The 15573-nt window shown below is 39.5% G+C and overlaps 1 protein-coding gene across 23 annotated transcripts in view; it reads left to right on the forward strand.

The window, feature by feature from the left end:
• The window catches only part of ANK3 (ankyrin 3), a 710530-nt gene that overhangs the window by 656546 nt on the left and 38411 nt on the right, over positions 1-15573 (forward strand). For 18 of the 23 annotated variants that reach the window (XM_038743727.1, XM_038743734.1, XM_038743724.1 and 15 more), the window contains 8 exons: positions 2732-2943; positions 4318-4525; positions 5782-5878; positions 9243-9471; positions 9676-9801; positions 11828-11950; positions 12379-12405; positions 13588-13669. In XM_038743727.1, coding sequence (XP_038599655.1) covers positions 2732-2943; positions 4318-4525; positions 5782-5878; positions 9243-9471; positions 9676-9801; positions 11828-11950; positions 12379-12405; positions 13588-13669 — 1104 coding nt within the window. The remainder of the gene's footprint in view (positions 1-2731; positions 2944-4317; positions 4526-5781; positions 5879-9242; positions 9472-9675; positions 9802-11827; positions 11951-12378; positions 12406-13587; positions 13670-15573) is intronic. The other 5 variants (XM_038743729.1, XM_038743735.1, XM_038743748.1 and 2 more) reach the window with 3 other exon arrangements.

Here is a 15573-nt window from a genome sequence, read left to right on the forward strand (position 1 = left end):
GCCTTCGCAGACTGAGCCCCCTCCTTCCTCTCCCCCATCCCCCTCTCCATCCCTCCGTCTTACCTCCTTCCCTTCCCCACAGCACCTGTATATATGTATATATGTTTGTACATATTTATTACTCTATTTATTTTACTTGTACATATCTATTCTATTTATTTTATTTTGTTAATATGTTTGGTTTTGTTCTCTGTCTCCTCCTTCTAGACTGTGAGCCCACTGTTGGGTAGGGACTGTCTCTATATGTTGCCAACCTGTACTTCCCAAGCGCTTAGTACAGTGCTGTGCACACAGTAAGTGCTCAATAAATACGGTTGATTGATTGATTGATTGATCTCCCATTTGCAAAGGAAGTAACTATGATATAGGAAGTTAATGAGAAAGTTGCCTGTTCAATTAGGGTGCTGAGCTGATATACTTTTTGGTGATCCTATGTATGTAAGAGAGAGTCTGAGCATTGAGAAAATGGATTGGTACTGATATCATAAATCTTACATCTGTTGACTCTAGATCAAGGGATAAAAATTGATGATGGAGTATCATCATCAATGTATATTTCATGTCTGTGTCCAACCATCGGGTGTTTGTTGCATTTAGCTTTAATTCTGTTTGTTCTGACAACTTGACACCTATCCACATGTTTTGTTTTGTTGTCTGTCTCCCCCTTGTAGACTGTGAGCCCGTTGTTGGGTAGGGACCGTCTCCATATGTTACCAACTTGTACTTCCCAAGCTCTTAGTACGGTGCTCTGCACACAGTAAGTGCACAATAAATACGATTGAATGAATGAATGAATGAATGAGTATGTTGCCAACTTGTACTTCCCAAGTGCTTAGTACAGTGCTCTGCACACAGTAAGTGCTCAATAAATACAATTGAATGAATGAATAAATACGATTGAATGAATGAATGAATGTTGCCAGTAAATGTGTTCTCTTTTTACATACTCCATGGATTTTGACCTTTATTTTGCTTTGTTTTCCTGAGGATTGATAGCTACAAACTGTACCCAGGAATTTGCCCTTGTATTTGCACACTTATTCACCCCTCCCTCAGCCCCACAGCACTAATGTAAATATCCGTAATTTATTTATTTATATTAATGTCTGTCTCCCCATCTAGACTGTAAGCTCACTGTGGGCAGGGACTGTCTCTACCAACTCTGTTATATCGTACTCTCCCGAACACTTAACTATGGTACTTACACACACAGTAAGCAATCAATAAATGTGATTGATTTTTTATGTTTCAGTGGTTAGTTGTTTAGAGATAAGTTGTATGTTGTTACCTTTCATTTCAAGGAAGACACTTCTGACTGTGAGATCCTATCCATGAGAGCGAGGGTGTGTGAAGAGACTGACACACTACTGGCTTTCTCTTCCCTATTGTGTGCCCTTGTAGTTCCTTGCTCATTCCTTCAGCCAGACAATTATATGTATTGAGCACTTACTGTGGGCAGAGCACTGTACTAAGCACTTGAGAGAGTACACTATAACAATATTTGCACATATTCCTTGCCCACTACAAGCATAGAGTCTTGATAGAGTCTTGATCTGTTATGGTGGCTCTTTTTTGGGTAGGGATTGTCTCTATTTTGTTGCCGAATTGTGCTTTCCAAGCACTTAGTACAGTACTCTGCACACAGTAAGCGCTCAATAAATACAATTGAATGAATGAATGAAAATACTATGGGCATAGTTCTCTGAATCAATTTTAAGTCCAATGAGGCAGAAATATTTTAAGACTCCTGTCTAGGCCCTTCCCCATTTAGGGTGAGCAGTGCATTCCAAATAGTGCTGTCATCCAGTACCACTTCTACCTCATCAGTGATTGAATATCACCTTGGGTTCTGGAGTTAAATATGGAACAGAATGTAAATCAGTCAGATTAATGATTTAGTGAGATTCCAAGATTCCTGAGAGAAAGTCCTGGCCTCAGGGACAGATTATTATTGTGCTTATAAAGTCCAGCATCTTCAGGCTTAATGAAATTATGATCCCTAATAGTAGTTTCAAAGTCATAAGAATCAATGTGGAAAATGCTGTGCTTTTCTGGCCAGTATTGAAGTCTTGTCTTGTCTTATACCATTGAGTCGTTTACGACCCGTACTGACACCACAGACACATCTCTCCTGTCTCCCCCTTCTAGACTGTGAGCCCATTGTTGGGTAGGGACCGTCTCTATATGTTGCCAACTCGCACTTCCCAAGCGCTTAGTACAGTGTTCTGCACACACTAAGTGCTCAATAATATGATTGAATGAATGAATGAATGAAAAACTAGCATCCAAGGCAATAGTGGCAAGGGAAGGAGAGTGCCATGGATTTAGAAAAGGTAACGCAACCACAACTACTCCAACTTTATCTGACAGTATTAAGAGAAGACCATCTGGTGAAACTGGCCTAAAATACGGTTGCCTGAATTTACATGTTCCGTGAAGAATGGGAAACTGTAAGCTGTTTTGAAGAGTGTCTGCTCTGAGGGAGATACCTTTCTCTGTCTCAATCATACAAGATATCAACACAGTTTGTTAGGTGTTTTGTTTTTTTTTGTTAATCGGGTTTAAAAATTAGTTCTGCTTTGCTATGAAAAATTTGTGGTGGCTTGTGAAGAAATTGAGACCCAACCTGTGCCTTTTGAGTCTGCATTTTTTAGTTTTGGATGGGGGCATTTTTATGCGTGTAGAAGTGAGTGCATCATATTATAATGCTTCATTTGATTTATCCTTTCAGAACTGGACAGCCCTGAAGAACTTGGAAAAAAGCGTATTTGTAGGATTATCACCAAGGATTTCCCCCAGTATTTTGCGGTGGTTTCTCGGATTAAGCAGGAGAGTAATCAGATTGGTCCGGAAGGAGGCCTCTTGAATAGCACAACTGTACCCCTTGTGCAAGCATCTTTCCCAGAGGGTGCTTTAACCAAAAGAATCCGTGTGGGCCTCCAGGTAATAAAGTCAGGAAAAGCCACTTAACTCAGCAGAATCGAAAGGGGTCATGAAATTTCCATAATGCATGCTTCTGCTAATTACCTCTCTAGGCAAGGCTTGTGTTATTATAATCACTTAAATGTACCATGAAAACCATTTTGTGTTTATAGTTCATTTGGCTAGGAGCTTCATTACATAGAAGATTAATTTTAGGATTTATTTGGCAGCATTGCTTACTTTCCAGTGGAGATGAAACTATTTTATGCAATTTGATGCCTATGAGTAAGGAAACAGCTGCAGAATCATATGACTAATAAAAATTTACAAAAGGGTTTATTCTTTTGAAGAAAAAGCTATAAAGACCAATTTAATTCTTGTCCATACCCATTGGAACTTTTTTGATTAAGAAAGCTGAATGGACATTTAGGAGAATAATCATTCTTGAATTTCTCAGGTGTAGCTAGGTTGCAGTCACTGAATGACTGATTCTCATATTGTTCAATAAGGTACTTCCTTTTTCTTCCCTTAAATAAAATGGAAAACAGTTGTCTTCAGCCATCCTCATGTTTTAGCTGTTGTTTTGTTAACATAAATCATGTGTTCTCAGGTTTTGTCCATAAATCTGATTTGTTATCAATAATGTTAGAACCCAACTACTAATCTTGGTCTCCTAAACAAGGATTCTCGAGAAGTAGCATGGCCTAGTACAAAGAGCACAGGCCTGGGAATCTTTCCTGTGCTTACCTGTTTTCCCTTTACTGAGACTCTGAGTTTCATGTAGGACAAAGACTGTGTCTAACCAGTTTACTTTATATCTACCCTAGCTCTTAGTACAGTTCTTGGCACATAGTAAACACTTAACAAAAACCACCATAGTTACTATTATTAGTGTGATTTTTCTATAATAAGATGCAAAACCAGAGTCTTAATAGCTCAGTGAAACATTAAGTTCACGCTTTATCACTGTGAGGTTTCACTTAATTGTCTACAAACTTTTAAATGTTGTATATTTGACTAAATAAGATACAAACCAGTTGAAGTGGGTAGGATTCAGCAGACTGGAAATATAAAGATGTGTATTTCACCTCCTGCTAACCACAGTGGTTTTATTACAACTGATTTAACTCTTACTGCTTGTACTCATATTTTTGATTTGCTTTTGAATCACATCAGCAGAGTTGATTTAATAGCAGGAAAGGTGATCATTGGCCTGTGAAAATTCACATAAAGGATTATTATTTCTTTCAAAGCCCATCTGGAAGGGAATATTTTTCAGAGAAAGAAGAAGAGGTGGAATTGAGAAATGTTTTTATTTTCCCTCTTCATTTTAAAAATGTGCTTTCTCATTAAAAAATTAATCCCATTTTAATTTGTGTTACTCTTCCCCTGTAGGCCCAGCCTGTTCCTGATGAAATTGTGAAAAAAATCCTTGGAAATAAGGCAACATTTAGTCCAATTGTCACTGTGGAGCCACGAAGGAGGAAATTTCATAAACCAATAACTATGACCATCCCCGTGCCACCACCTTCAGGAGAAGGAACAACCAATGGTTTCAAAGGAGAGATCACACCTAGTTTGCGACTTCTCTGTAGCATTACAGGTTGGATTAGCCCCTAAATTCTAATCCATTCAAATTGTGAATTTGTTCTTACCGTTCTCAGTGATAGATTTCTAAGCATGTTGTGTTAGTCCTTTGCAAACTGAAGAACGATTGCTCTCAGTGGGAAAGCGAAAGGATTAAATCATGTTTTCATCAAATATCCTTTATCCCCTCCTTTGTTTCTCCTAGGTTCTCCCAAGGCTCCCCCAAGGTGTGTTAAATCAGGTCTCCCTTAGGCTCCTTCAGATACCTAAACATTGTAAGGTGTGGTTTAAGTCTAGGGAGAAGCCCATAATGAATGCCAGTAACCCTGTAAAGTACCATCCTGCTCTTTGGACTCACAATGCCAGTATGGTTGACAAGATTGTAGAAGATGGCAAATAGCTTACAAGATGTTGATTAAGGTACTGGGAGCCAGGGCTCTATATTACTGGCACATTTGTTCTGATTTTGGGCCCAGCAGCCAAGATGATTCTGGCCCATCTTTTCAGAAAGGGGAATTGAGAATGATATGAGGAAAGTGTTCATTCCATTATTTTCACCCCAAAAGGAAAATCTTGGCAGGATCCAGGATCCTCCCAATTAGACTGAAGTTTCATGCCACTGTTACTGAATGCATTGAAATCTGAATTTTGAATGGGGACCCAGAGGCAGGAGCCAGTCCATCCTAAGCTTTCCATCTGAGAAGCAGTATGGCTCAGTAGAAAGAGCATGGGCTTTGGAGTCAGAGGTCTTGGGTTCAAGTCCCAGCTCCACCACTTGTCAGCTGTCAGCTTTGGGCAAGTCATTTCACTTTTCTGGGCCTCAGTTACTTCATCTGTAAAATGGGGATTAAGACTGTGAGCCCCCCGTGGGACAACCTGATCACCTTGTAATCTCCCCAGTGCTTAGAACAGTGCTTTGCACATAGTAAGCACTTAATAAATGTCGTTATTATTATTATTATTATCTGAGCCAGTGAACGAATAAATTAGAGATAAAAAAAAGAATAAGGTGGCAGCTCAGATCATACAGTCACTCTCAATTTATGATTTTGGGATTGCAGAGGTCTTGGCTAGGAACATCCAAAGCCTGAGTGATACTGAGCCAAAATCAATAGGTGTTATAAGGATGCAGTTACTCAGGGTGGGAATTGACTGGAAATGGGGATGAAAAATCTGGAAGGATGAAAGAGAAAACCAAAATCCCACACCTAAAGTCAGTGCCCAAAACTCTTAACATATAAACGAGTGTGTCTTTGACATTTATTTTCTCAGGGGGAACTTCACCTGCTCAGTGGGAAGACATCACCGGAACCACCCCACTTACCTTCATAAAGGACAGTGTCTCTTTCACAACCAATGTTTCAGCCAGGTATGGAAATACAAAATGCCAAAGATCTAAAGTTTCTTAAATCAAGATGAACTTAAAATTCTAAGGAATACTATTCTTGGAGCAGATCAATTGACCAATCTCATATTTATTGAGCAGTCACTGGGCACAGAGCGCTTGGGAGGGAACAGTGTAACAGAATCGGTAGTGATGCTCCCTACCCACAAGGAGCTTAGAGTCTACAGGGGAAGATAGGCATTAAAATAAATTATGGATATGTAAGTGCTGTGGGGCTGAGTGTGGAGTATCAAGTACGTACAGGGTTCAGATCCTAGTGCAAGGGTGACACAGAAGGGAGAGGGAGTAGGAGAAATGTGGGCTTAGTTAGGGAAGGTCACTTGGAGGAGATATGATTTTAATAAGGCTTTGAAGGAAGGGAGAGTGGTGGTCTGTCAGACGTGAAGAAGGAGGAAGTTCCAGGTTCGAGACAGGACATGGGTGAGAGGTCAGCGACAAAGTAGACAAGATTAAGATACAGCAAGTAGGTTTGTGTTAGAGGAGTGAAATGAGCATGCTGGGTTGTATAGGAAATCAGTGAGGTAAGATAGGAGGGAGCAAGTGATTAGTTGATTTAAAGCCAGGGATAAGAAATTTCTGTTTGATGCAGCAGTGAATGGGCAACCACTGGAGGTTCTTGAGGAATGGGGAGACATGGACTGAACATGAACATTTTTGTAGAAAAATGATCCTGGCAACAGAATAAAATCAATCAATTGTATTTATTGAGTGCTTACTGTGTGCAGAGCACTGTACTAAATATGGACTGGACTGGGGAGAGGCAGGAAGCAGGGAGGTCAGTGAGGAGGTTGATATAGAAGTCAAGGCAGAATAGGATAAGTGCTTGGATCAGTATGGTAGCACTTTGGATGGAGAGGAAAGGACAGATTTTAGCGATGGTGTGAAAGTAGAACTGACAGGGTTTAGTGATAGATTGAATTGTGGGTTAAATGAGAGCGAGGAGTCAGGGATAATGCCAGGGTTATGGGTTTGTGAGACAGGAAGGATTGTGGTGCTGTCTACAGTGATGGGGAGAACAGGGTGTGGAACTTCTCTGTGCCTCTGTTTCCTCATCTATAAAATAGGAACTCAATACATGTATTTGTACTATGAGCCCACTGTGGGACAGGGATAGTGTCTGATCTGATTATCTTGTATCTACCCCAGTGTTTAGGACAGTGCTTGACACATTATAAGCACTTAAAAATATAATAATAATGTCATTTTGTGCATCTTCTCAGCCTTCTTAGACTAGAATCTTTTCAGTGTATTCTCATATGAAAGCTACTTCATCCACCAGATCATCTTAGATATCTGAAGTGGTACTTAAAAGCACATTATTACCCAGGCAGTTTGTGGGATCACATATGATGTGCTCAAAGCAGACAAATTTGTTTAAAGCACTCAATCCCCTTGCCCCCTACTACCTCGTGTCACTACTCTCTGACTACAACCCAGCCCGCACACTTTGCTCCTTCTCACTGGACCTCAGTCTCATCCATTTCACTGCCCACCTCTGGCCCACATCCTACCTCTGGCTTGGAACACCCTGCCTCCTCATAGCCAACAGACAGTGACCCTCCCTGCTTTCAAAGCCATATCAAAGGCACATCTCCTCCAAGAGGCCTTCCCTGACTTCTTCTCCCACTCCCTTCTGTGTCACTGTGACTTGCTCCCTTTATTCATCCCCTCTTCCAGCACCACAGCACTTAACATACATGTCTGTAATATATTTATTTATATTAATGTCTGGCTCTCCCTTTAGCCTATTAGCTCATTCTGGGAACCTTGTTGAGAAGTAGCATGGCTCAGTGGAAAGAGCCCGGGCTTGGGAGTCAGAGGTCATGGGTTCAAATCCCAGATCCAACAATTGTCAGCTGTGTGACTTTGGGCAAGTCACTTAACTTCTCTGTGCCTCAGTTACCTTATCTGTAAAATGGGGATGAAGACTGGGAGCCCCATGTGGGACAATCTGATCACCTTGTAACCTCCCCAGCACTTAGAACAGTGCTTTGCACATAGTAAGTGCTTAATAAATGCCATTATAAAAAAGGGAATGTGTTACATTGTTATATTATACTCCCCCAAGCACTTAGTAAAGTGTTCTGCACAAGCACTCCATAAATATGACTGACTGACTGGGAGATCACTTCCTCATTTTTTAATTAATTCATCCATTCATTCAGTGGTATTGAGTGCTTACTGTGTGCAGAACACTGTACTAAGCTCTTGGAAAGTACCATTTGGCAAAAGATAGAGACAGTCGCTACCCAACAGTGGGCTCACAGTCTGGAATGGGGAGACAGACAACAAAACAAGTAGACAGGCATTAGTAGCATCAAAATAGATAAATAAAATTATAGATATATACACATCATTAATCAAACAAATAGAATAATATATACAAATATACACAAGTGCTGTGGGGTGGGGAAGGGGGTAGAGCAGAGAGAGGGAGTAGGGATGATGGGGAGGGGAGGAGGAGCAGAGGAAAAAGGGGGCTCAGTCTGGGAAGACCTCCTGGAGGAGGTGAGCTCTAAACAAGGAGTAGCACAATGATAAGTCCATTCTTTTCTCCACACTAAGTATGCTTCCACAGTTCCTCTGGTAATCAGTGGTATCCAACAAGCTTGTGCATTCCAGTGTAGGAGCAGTGTTTAGCCATAGAGGGGAGTCTGCTACATTGGCTCTCCCTTTGCTACAGCTCCAACACGATCAAAGGGGGTATGTGAGAGAGAATGTACAGCTGCCAACAATACCATCCTGTGGTGGCTACACACCTGACTCACTAATTAATAATACAGGAAACAGTGTGGCTTAGTGACTAGAGTACAGGCCTGGGAGTAAGAAGGACCTGGGTTCTAATTCCAGATCTGCCACATGTTTGCTGTGTGACCATGGGCAAGTCACTTAACTGCTCTGTGCCTCAGTTACCTCATCTGGAAAATGAGGATTAAAACTGTGAACCCCATGGGGGGCAGGCACTGCGTCCAATCTGATTAACTTGCATGTACCCCAGTGCTTAGAGCAGTGCTTGGCACATAGTAAGTTCTTAACAATTAGCATCATTTTTAATAATTGATTGATCTGGAGATTACAATTCTAGATAATATACAGATTCCTGTTACCCATGGTCAGGGTTTTTGTTTATTTTGTTTTTAATTAAAAACCAGTCTGCAGAGATGCCGTTAAGCCTAATGATGTTAAACCAATTTTCTGGGTTTGATCTTGCAATTTTAAGAATTTTGTTGAGAGTTTTCTATTGCTGGGTCTTACAGTTTAGTAAACTTCTGAGGGCCTTTTTATTGTTTTTTTATTTGTTTGTTTTTTGTTTTTTTACCTCCTCCAGGTTTTGGCTTGCTGACTGCCATCAAGTTTTGGAAACTGTGGGGTTAGCCTCTCAACTTTACCGAGAACTAATATGTGTTCCCTATATGGCCAAGTTTGTTGTTTTTGCCAAAACCAATGATCCAGTGGAATCCTCCTTGCGTTGCTTTTGCATGACAGATGATAAAGTGGACAAGACCTTAGAGCAGCAAGAGAACTTTGAAGAAGTTGCAAGAAGCAAAGATATTGAGGTGTGTAATTCAACCCACAAAAGTGAATATATCTGGGTACTGGCAACCAAATTTGCCATAAATCTTCTCTGAAAAATGAAGTGTTCATCTGTTTCCTCCTAATTTGCCAGTGAATGACTAGATATAGCATACGATGAAACCTTATATTTGTATTTTCACCTACCTTAACTTTTACCTTGTTTGTGGGGGTGGTTTATGTTTCAGGTCCTAGAAGGAAAGCCAATTTATGTCGACTGCTATGGAAATCTGGCTCCTCTGACGAAAGGAGGACAGCAGCTTGTTTTTAACTTTTATGCTTTCAAAGAAAATAGACTGCCATTTTCCATTAAGGTAAAACTTCCTAACATAGATGCCATGGTTAGAAAATTTTTTACCTTCTGAGAAATAGAGGAGGCATAGGTTACTTGTTGTGCAATTGATTCAGGACCTTGCAAGGCATCCAACATAATGAGGGTATCTCCTTTGTTTCCACTCTTAAGGGATTTTAGAAACCAGAACAACTGTATAGTAATATTATTATTTCTAGCATACAGATCAGTTTTGTTGGAGTCAGGAGTATCGCTCTTAGCTGCCCTATTGATTTGACAGTGGAGTAATATTCTTCCTTTATGGAAATTAATTTATTTGTCCCTTCCTCTTCACTCAGCACTTCTTTTGGTCCACTAAAGTGATCTCTGTTCTATATATATATGGATTCTTCTTCTGGTTCTGTCCGTGGCTGGCTAATAATAGTAGTGAAAAGCAGTGTGGCCTAGTGGAAAAGAACTTGGGCCTGGGAATCAGAAACCCTGGGTTCTAATCTTGACTTATCTGCAGTATGACCTTGGACAAATCACTTAACTTCTCTGTGCCTCAATTCCCTCATCTCCAAAATGGAGATTGAGACTTTGAGCCCCATGTGGGGCACAGACTGTATTCAACCTGTTTATCTTATATGTACCACAGCCTGTCATATAGTAAGCATTTAACAAATACCATGAAAAAAAAGAAGCATAGACTGCATGCCCACTTGACAATGTGCTACTCCCCTACCCACCTACTTTCCCTTTGCACTCCATGGCCCCAGGAAATGTGGCTTGCTGGAACAGTGAGCTTGTTGTGGGCAGGAAATGTGCCTGTAATATTGTTATAATGTGCTCTCCCAAATACCTACTACAGTGCTTTGCAGACAGTAAGTGCTCAATGAATACCATTAATTGATACTGGTTACTCATGCCATCCTCCTGCCTAGAATGTCCCTTAATCTCAACAAACTTCCCTGCCTTTAAAGCCCTTCTAAATGACCTCCTTATTCCTTGAGTAATCCCCAAGGCATCCCACACATGCTTTTTCATCAGTACAGCTCCACTCATTTGAATATGTCAAATTTGTAGGTGCTCATATTCTCCCATAAATTGTAGGCTCCTGGGGAGCAGGATTCTTGCCTTATACTTCTCCATTCTTCTCAAGTACCTAATTTAATATTGTGAACACAGTAGGATGCTTGGCACAGAATAATCACTGAACATATACTGCAGTTATTAGTAGACACCCTCAAGATATTGATGATGACCTGTATCAGAGCTCTATCTCCAATTGTCCCAGCTCTTCAGAGCCTTGAAGGAAAGATGTTCTGTGGGAAAACAATTGAGTTGCCTTAAAAATAGCAAAGAATTACCAATAAAAAATTCTCCAAAATACATAATCTTTGTTGGAGAGGAATGACAAGGGGTAAAGAAACTGGGTAAAACACAGTGCCAGATGTTAACCCCTATTTTAAAGAGAAAGAAAAAGACATGACATTTTTCCAAACGGCATAAACTCAATTGGAACTGTGGCTTTTCCAGTTAGTTGGTCTGTATTATTTATTGAAGATTTACTTTGTTCAGAGCACCACACTATGCACTTGATATCAAATCAATTCAAATAATTTCCCATTCAATTGTTCTTGCCATTCTATTTTCACTAGTTGGTTATGGTACTTATTATACTTATTACACTTTTCATATGCCAAACATTTTACTAAGCAGCAAGGCAGTTATAAAATAATCAGATCAGAACACAGTCCCTGTCCTTCAGGCAAATCACAGATAAGAGGTTGGGAAACTCAGGGATCTTCTCCACCTTCAACCCACAGAGAGGATAAAAAGTTTAGTGACTTGCCCAGAGTCACATATCAGGACAGCAAATGACAGGGTTAAGAATAAAATCCAGGTCTCTTAGCTCCCAGTCTCAAGTTCTTTTCATCAGATCACTCTGCTCAGAGTGCTACGTTAAACAAAAAAACAAAAACCCCAAACTTACTGAGCTGTTATTTATGTATTAACATCACTAAAAGCTCCTTATTTATAACTGTTCACTCTGTACATTTGTCTAGATTAGAGACACCAGCCAAGAGCCTTGTGGTCGTTTATCATTCCTGAAAGAACCAAAGACTACAAAAGGACTATCACAAGCAGCAGTTTGCAACTTAAATATTACCCTGCCAGCACATAAAAAGGTATCTCTTCCTTCCATCTAACTTAACTCTTCTAGAGATGAGAAAACAAGCCATTGAAGCGTTAGTAATGGAATGCTTTGTAATTTTATTAAAGCAGTTTAAGCTTGTTTTTATTAGTTTTCAAATGTAGAAAGCTTTTTAAGTCTGTTACTGTGGTGTCAAATTCTTATGGTTTTTGTGCCTGGGTCCTCTGTTTACAGCTCATGCTCCAGCCTACAGTTCACAGATTTTATGCTTTCAGTAATGTCACGTGTTAATTTGCACTGGATGTAAAGTTCTTTTTACATTGGCCTTTTCGGTTTGCTTTGCTTTTATAAATCAGCTTGCATTTTGTGCTCCCTACTCGATCCTTTTCATATCCTGATATTCTTTTCCCTGCTGTCCATTATAATATTCCTTGTCTCTGCAATGCATCTTGGGACCAAAAGGAAACAGAGTCAGATCAAGATGATGAGGTAATATGAACACTGTCTTCTGCTTTCATTTTACTCAGAAGTAAAATAGAAATTAAAACTATTCCAGAAAGGACCAGAAAACTTGGAGTTTGGGGAAAGTGATGTCATCAGTTTATATTTTCATGTACTTTAAGACAGTATTATGGAGTTTAGGCCAGTTGTATTTCCTAGAAAAAAAACCAAAAAACACTTAACTCAGACTTGCATTCCATACTACTATGTATTAAATGTTAGCCCACTGCATTTTCCTTCACAGAGTAACAGATATCGCTGACTGGTTTGTTTGGGGTTTTTTGCTATTGTTTTTTAAGTAAGTGCAGGGAGAAAGCACTCACTCTTAGGACCTTAGAAGGCCATGTCTCCCTTTCAAAATTTTCCACTGCTAAAAATCTATATTCCTAGATAATTTCCACACAACAGAATTTTTCTTTCAGTGGAAGAGGATGTTTTTGGAGCACAACTAATTAGAAGTCATCTCAAACTAGGAAAATAAGTGTTTTTAAAATGAAGATTTGATGGGTCTCTTGGCAAACCTGCTTAAAATCCACTGCATAATAAACAAATGTGCCTGTTACATAAAGACTTTGCATTAATGCATGTGTACTAATTACAAAGGAAAACAATTAATAGTTCCAAGAAACAACTGCCCTAATTCACTTTATAATTATATTGAGAAAAATATAATTACTTTATCATTTATATAAAAGGAATTCTTTTAAATTAAGTCTTAAAATAACAGCTGTTATAAAACATGTAAACATTGTGACACACATTATTCCCAAGTTAAAAGCAAATTAAAATTTGTATCTGTACCCAGGAATTTAACACCTATTAAAAAAGCCCTTCATGCCTAATTTTCCCTTTAATGTACTGACTTAGTATTCATTGTGCTTTTAAAATAAATTGTTTGGGAAATGTATTGCTCAGCACACAATAGTCTCTGTAATGTTTTATGTTTATTATCTGTAATTCCATGTAGTGTTCTGTGTTGATGCTGCTATTGCTGCTTGACAAATTATTTTTTAAAGGAGGGGTAGGACCAATGATGATTATATAAATGGAAAGTTGGTGAGAGGGAAGAACATAAAGCTAACATGAAAGTGTTGTAATCAGAAACATGCTTTAAGACTGTAAAAAATGTCTTGAGTATCCAGTGGAAGCATAGTCTATTTTTTCTTGCAGACGGAGAAAACAGATCGACGTCAGAGTTTTGCATCTCTGGCTTTACGTAAGCGCTACAGCTATTTGACTGAGCCTGGAATGAGTGAGTTTCCTAACATATTTACTAATTTATAATGACCTTTTAGAAGAAGAGACATTTTTTCTATAGATGTTGAATTTTGGTGTCATTTGAGAAATAAAGGGAGTGAAAATGACCTCTCCCAAGTGCTTACTTACTACAGTACTCCGCACATATTAAGCACTCAACAAATCCATTGATGGACTGACTGATAAAGTGAACTCTTTGAGGAATTTTTAGCAATAATTGCAAGAGCTTGACCAAATGCTAAGCATCTCCAAGGCCCACTAAAAATGACCCCTCCCCAGTTTAGAAGTCAAGGGCTTCTCTTTAAAAAGCTTCAAAATGAAATCCCTTGGAATCTCCAAGTAGTGTTTGAAAAAAAATGACTACTAAAATCTTGATGTGGAGAACAGCATTCGACTAGGGTTGTTGTTGTTGTTGTTTTTGATAGAACTCCATGATACGCTGACTTTCCTTTTTGCATGTTTCTGCAGTTAGTTCCTATTTCAGAATTTTTTTTTCAATTTTTCTCCATTTGAACCCTTTCCAAATAGAGACTGCCCTCCCCTTTTGCATCATTCATTTTCTTGAGCTTAACTTTCAGTTCCCTCTCAAAGCGTTCTTAAAGTTTTTCCTAATTTCTCTCATCTTTGCAACATTATTTCCTTGCCTTTCCTGCTTAAATATTCCCAGTGTTTCCCTTCTGCCAGTGTTTCATATTGCATCTTTACGATCCCTCTTCTTAGCATCTGGGTGGGGTGTTCAAGCCCATGGAGGCAGTTCTCTTGTGAGTTTTTTCTGTGGGAATATCCCAAATCATTTCATTTGAGGACAGCAAGTAGATTAGAGGACCAATCCATTTGAAAAGTTTGAAAAGCTTGAATTTATTTCTCAGACTCCAGTTTTGGATGGTCTCCCTTTATATAAAGTTCTTTCTATATCCTTTCTGGTTCTCCATTCCACTGCCTGCTTACTAAAGAAGATGTTTGAAGCCTTACTAAAGCACAGTCCAATTGACACAGCTCTGAATAACATTCTTCTATGAGCCAGATTCCAATATTGAAAGGGAGAGAGACAGAAGTAATCCAGCAGCAAATTGTCACTACTCATGTAAGAAAATGCACTGGGCACTGCAGTCCAAATGCTGGGATGAGGCCAAAGCCATTTTGTAGAATGAAATTACCCACAATTTCCTGATCTTCCAGCCCTTGAGAAGACTATTTCCTCTTTTTTTACATGTAAGCGGGTGAAGTGGGGATGAGGTGGGATGCTAGAAAGGAAGGAGGCTTAGGTCTAGGATCAGTAATTAGTAACTCAGTAAATCCATCTGTTTCCACAAGCGGGATGGGGCCTGTCCTTGTCTTGGAGTCCTTTTTCCAAAAGGGATTTCATAATTTACCAATCTGCAAGCCCATGCCTCTCCAGCTGTCAACAAGAAGCTTCCCACAGATGGGATACGGAACATGGAATTGGCTGAAAATGGCAGATGTGCTGACAAATGGTAAAACAGGAAAATCTCTGATAATTTCATGAACAGCCAGAGGGGTTGGAAACCACAGAACACAGTAAATCTGATGAGGCATGAGACAGAACCCTTCTTGTAGCCATGAACAAAAGTCACCTCAACACCTTCCAAAGAGTTAATGGGATCAAGGCTTCAGCAGATAGAAGAATCAGGACTTGAGCAAATCCAGGAGTCTCCCTAGGTAATCCCTCTTTCCTGAGAATAAAACACAAGCATGAAAAACAAAGCTACTGAGTATTTGCATTAAAATAGGTGTTCACCGTGAAAATCTTGACAGTTATAGGAGTTACCAACAAGAACAAAGAGTGGACTGTAACAGTGAATCAGGCCTGCCATTAAGAGGAACCTCAAAAATGAAGGATATTTTCATTTCTGCTTGCCATTTAGCATAGTTTTGAAG

This window comes from Tachyglossus aculeatus, chromosome 3, assembly GCF_015852505.1.
Source record: "Tachyglossus aculeatus isolate mTacAcu1 chromosome 3, mTacAcu1.pri, whole genome shotgun sequence".
Classification (NCBI taxonomy): domain Eukaryota; kingdom Metazoa; phylum Chordata; class Mammalia; order Monotremata; family Tachyglossidae; genus Tachyglossus; species Tachyglossus aculeatus.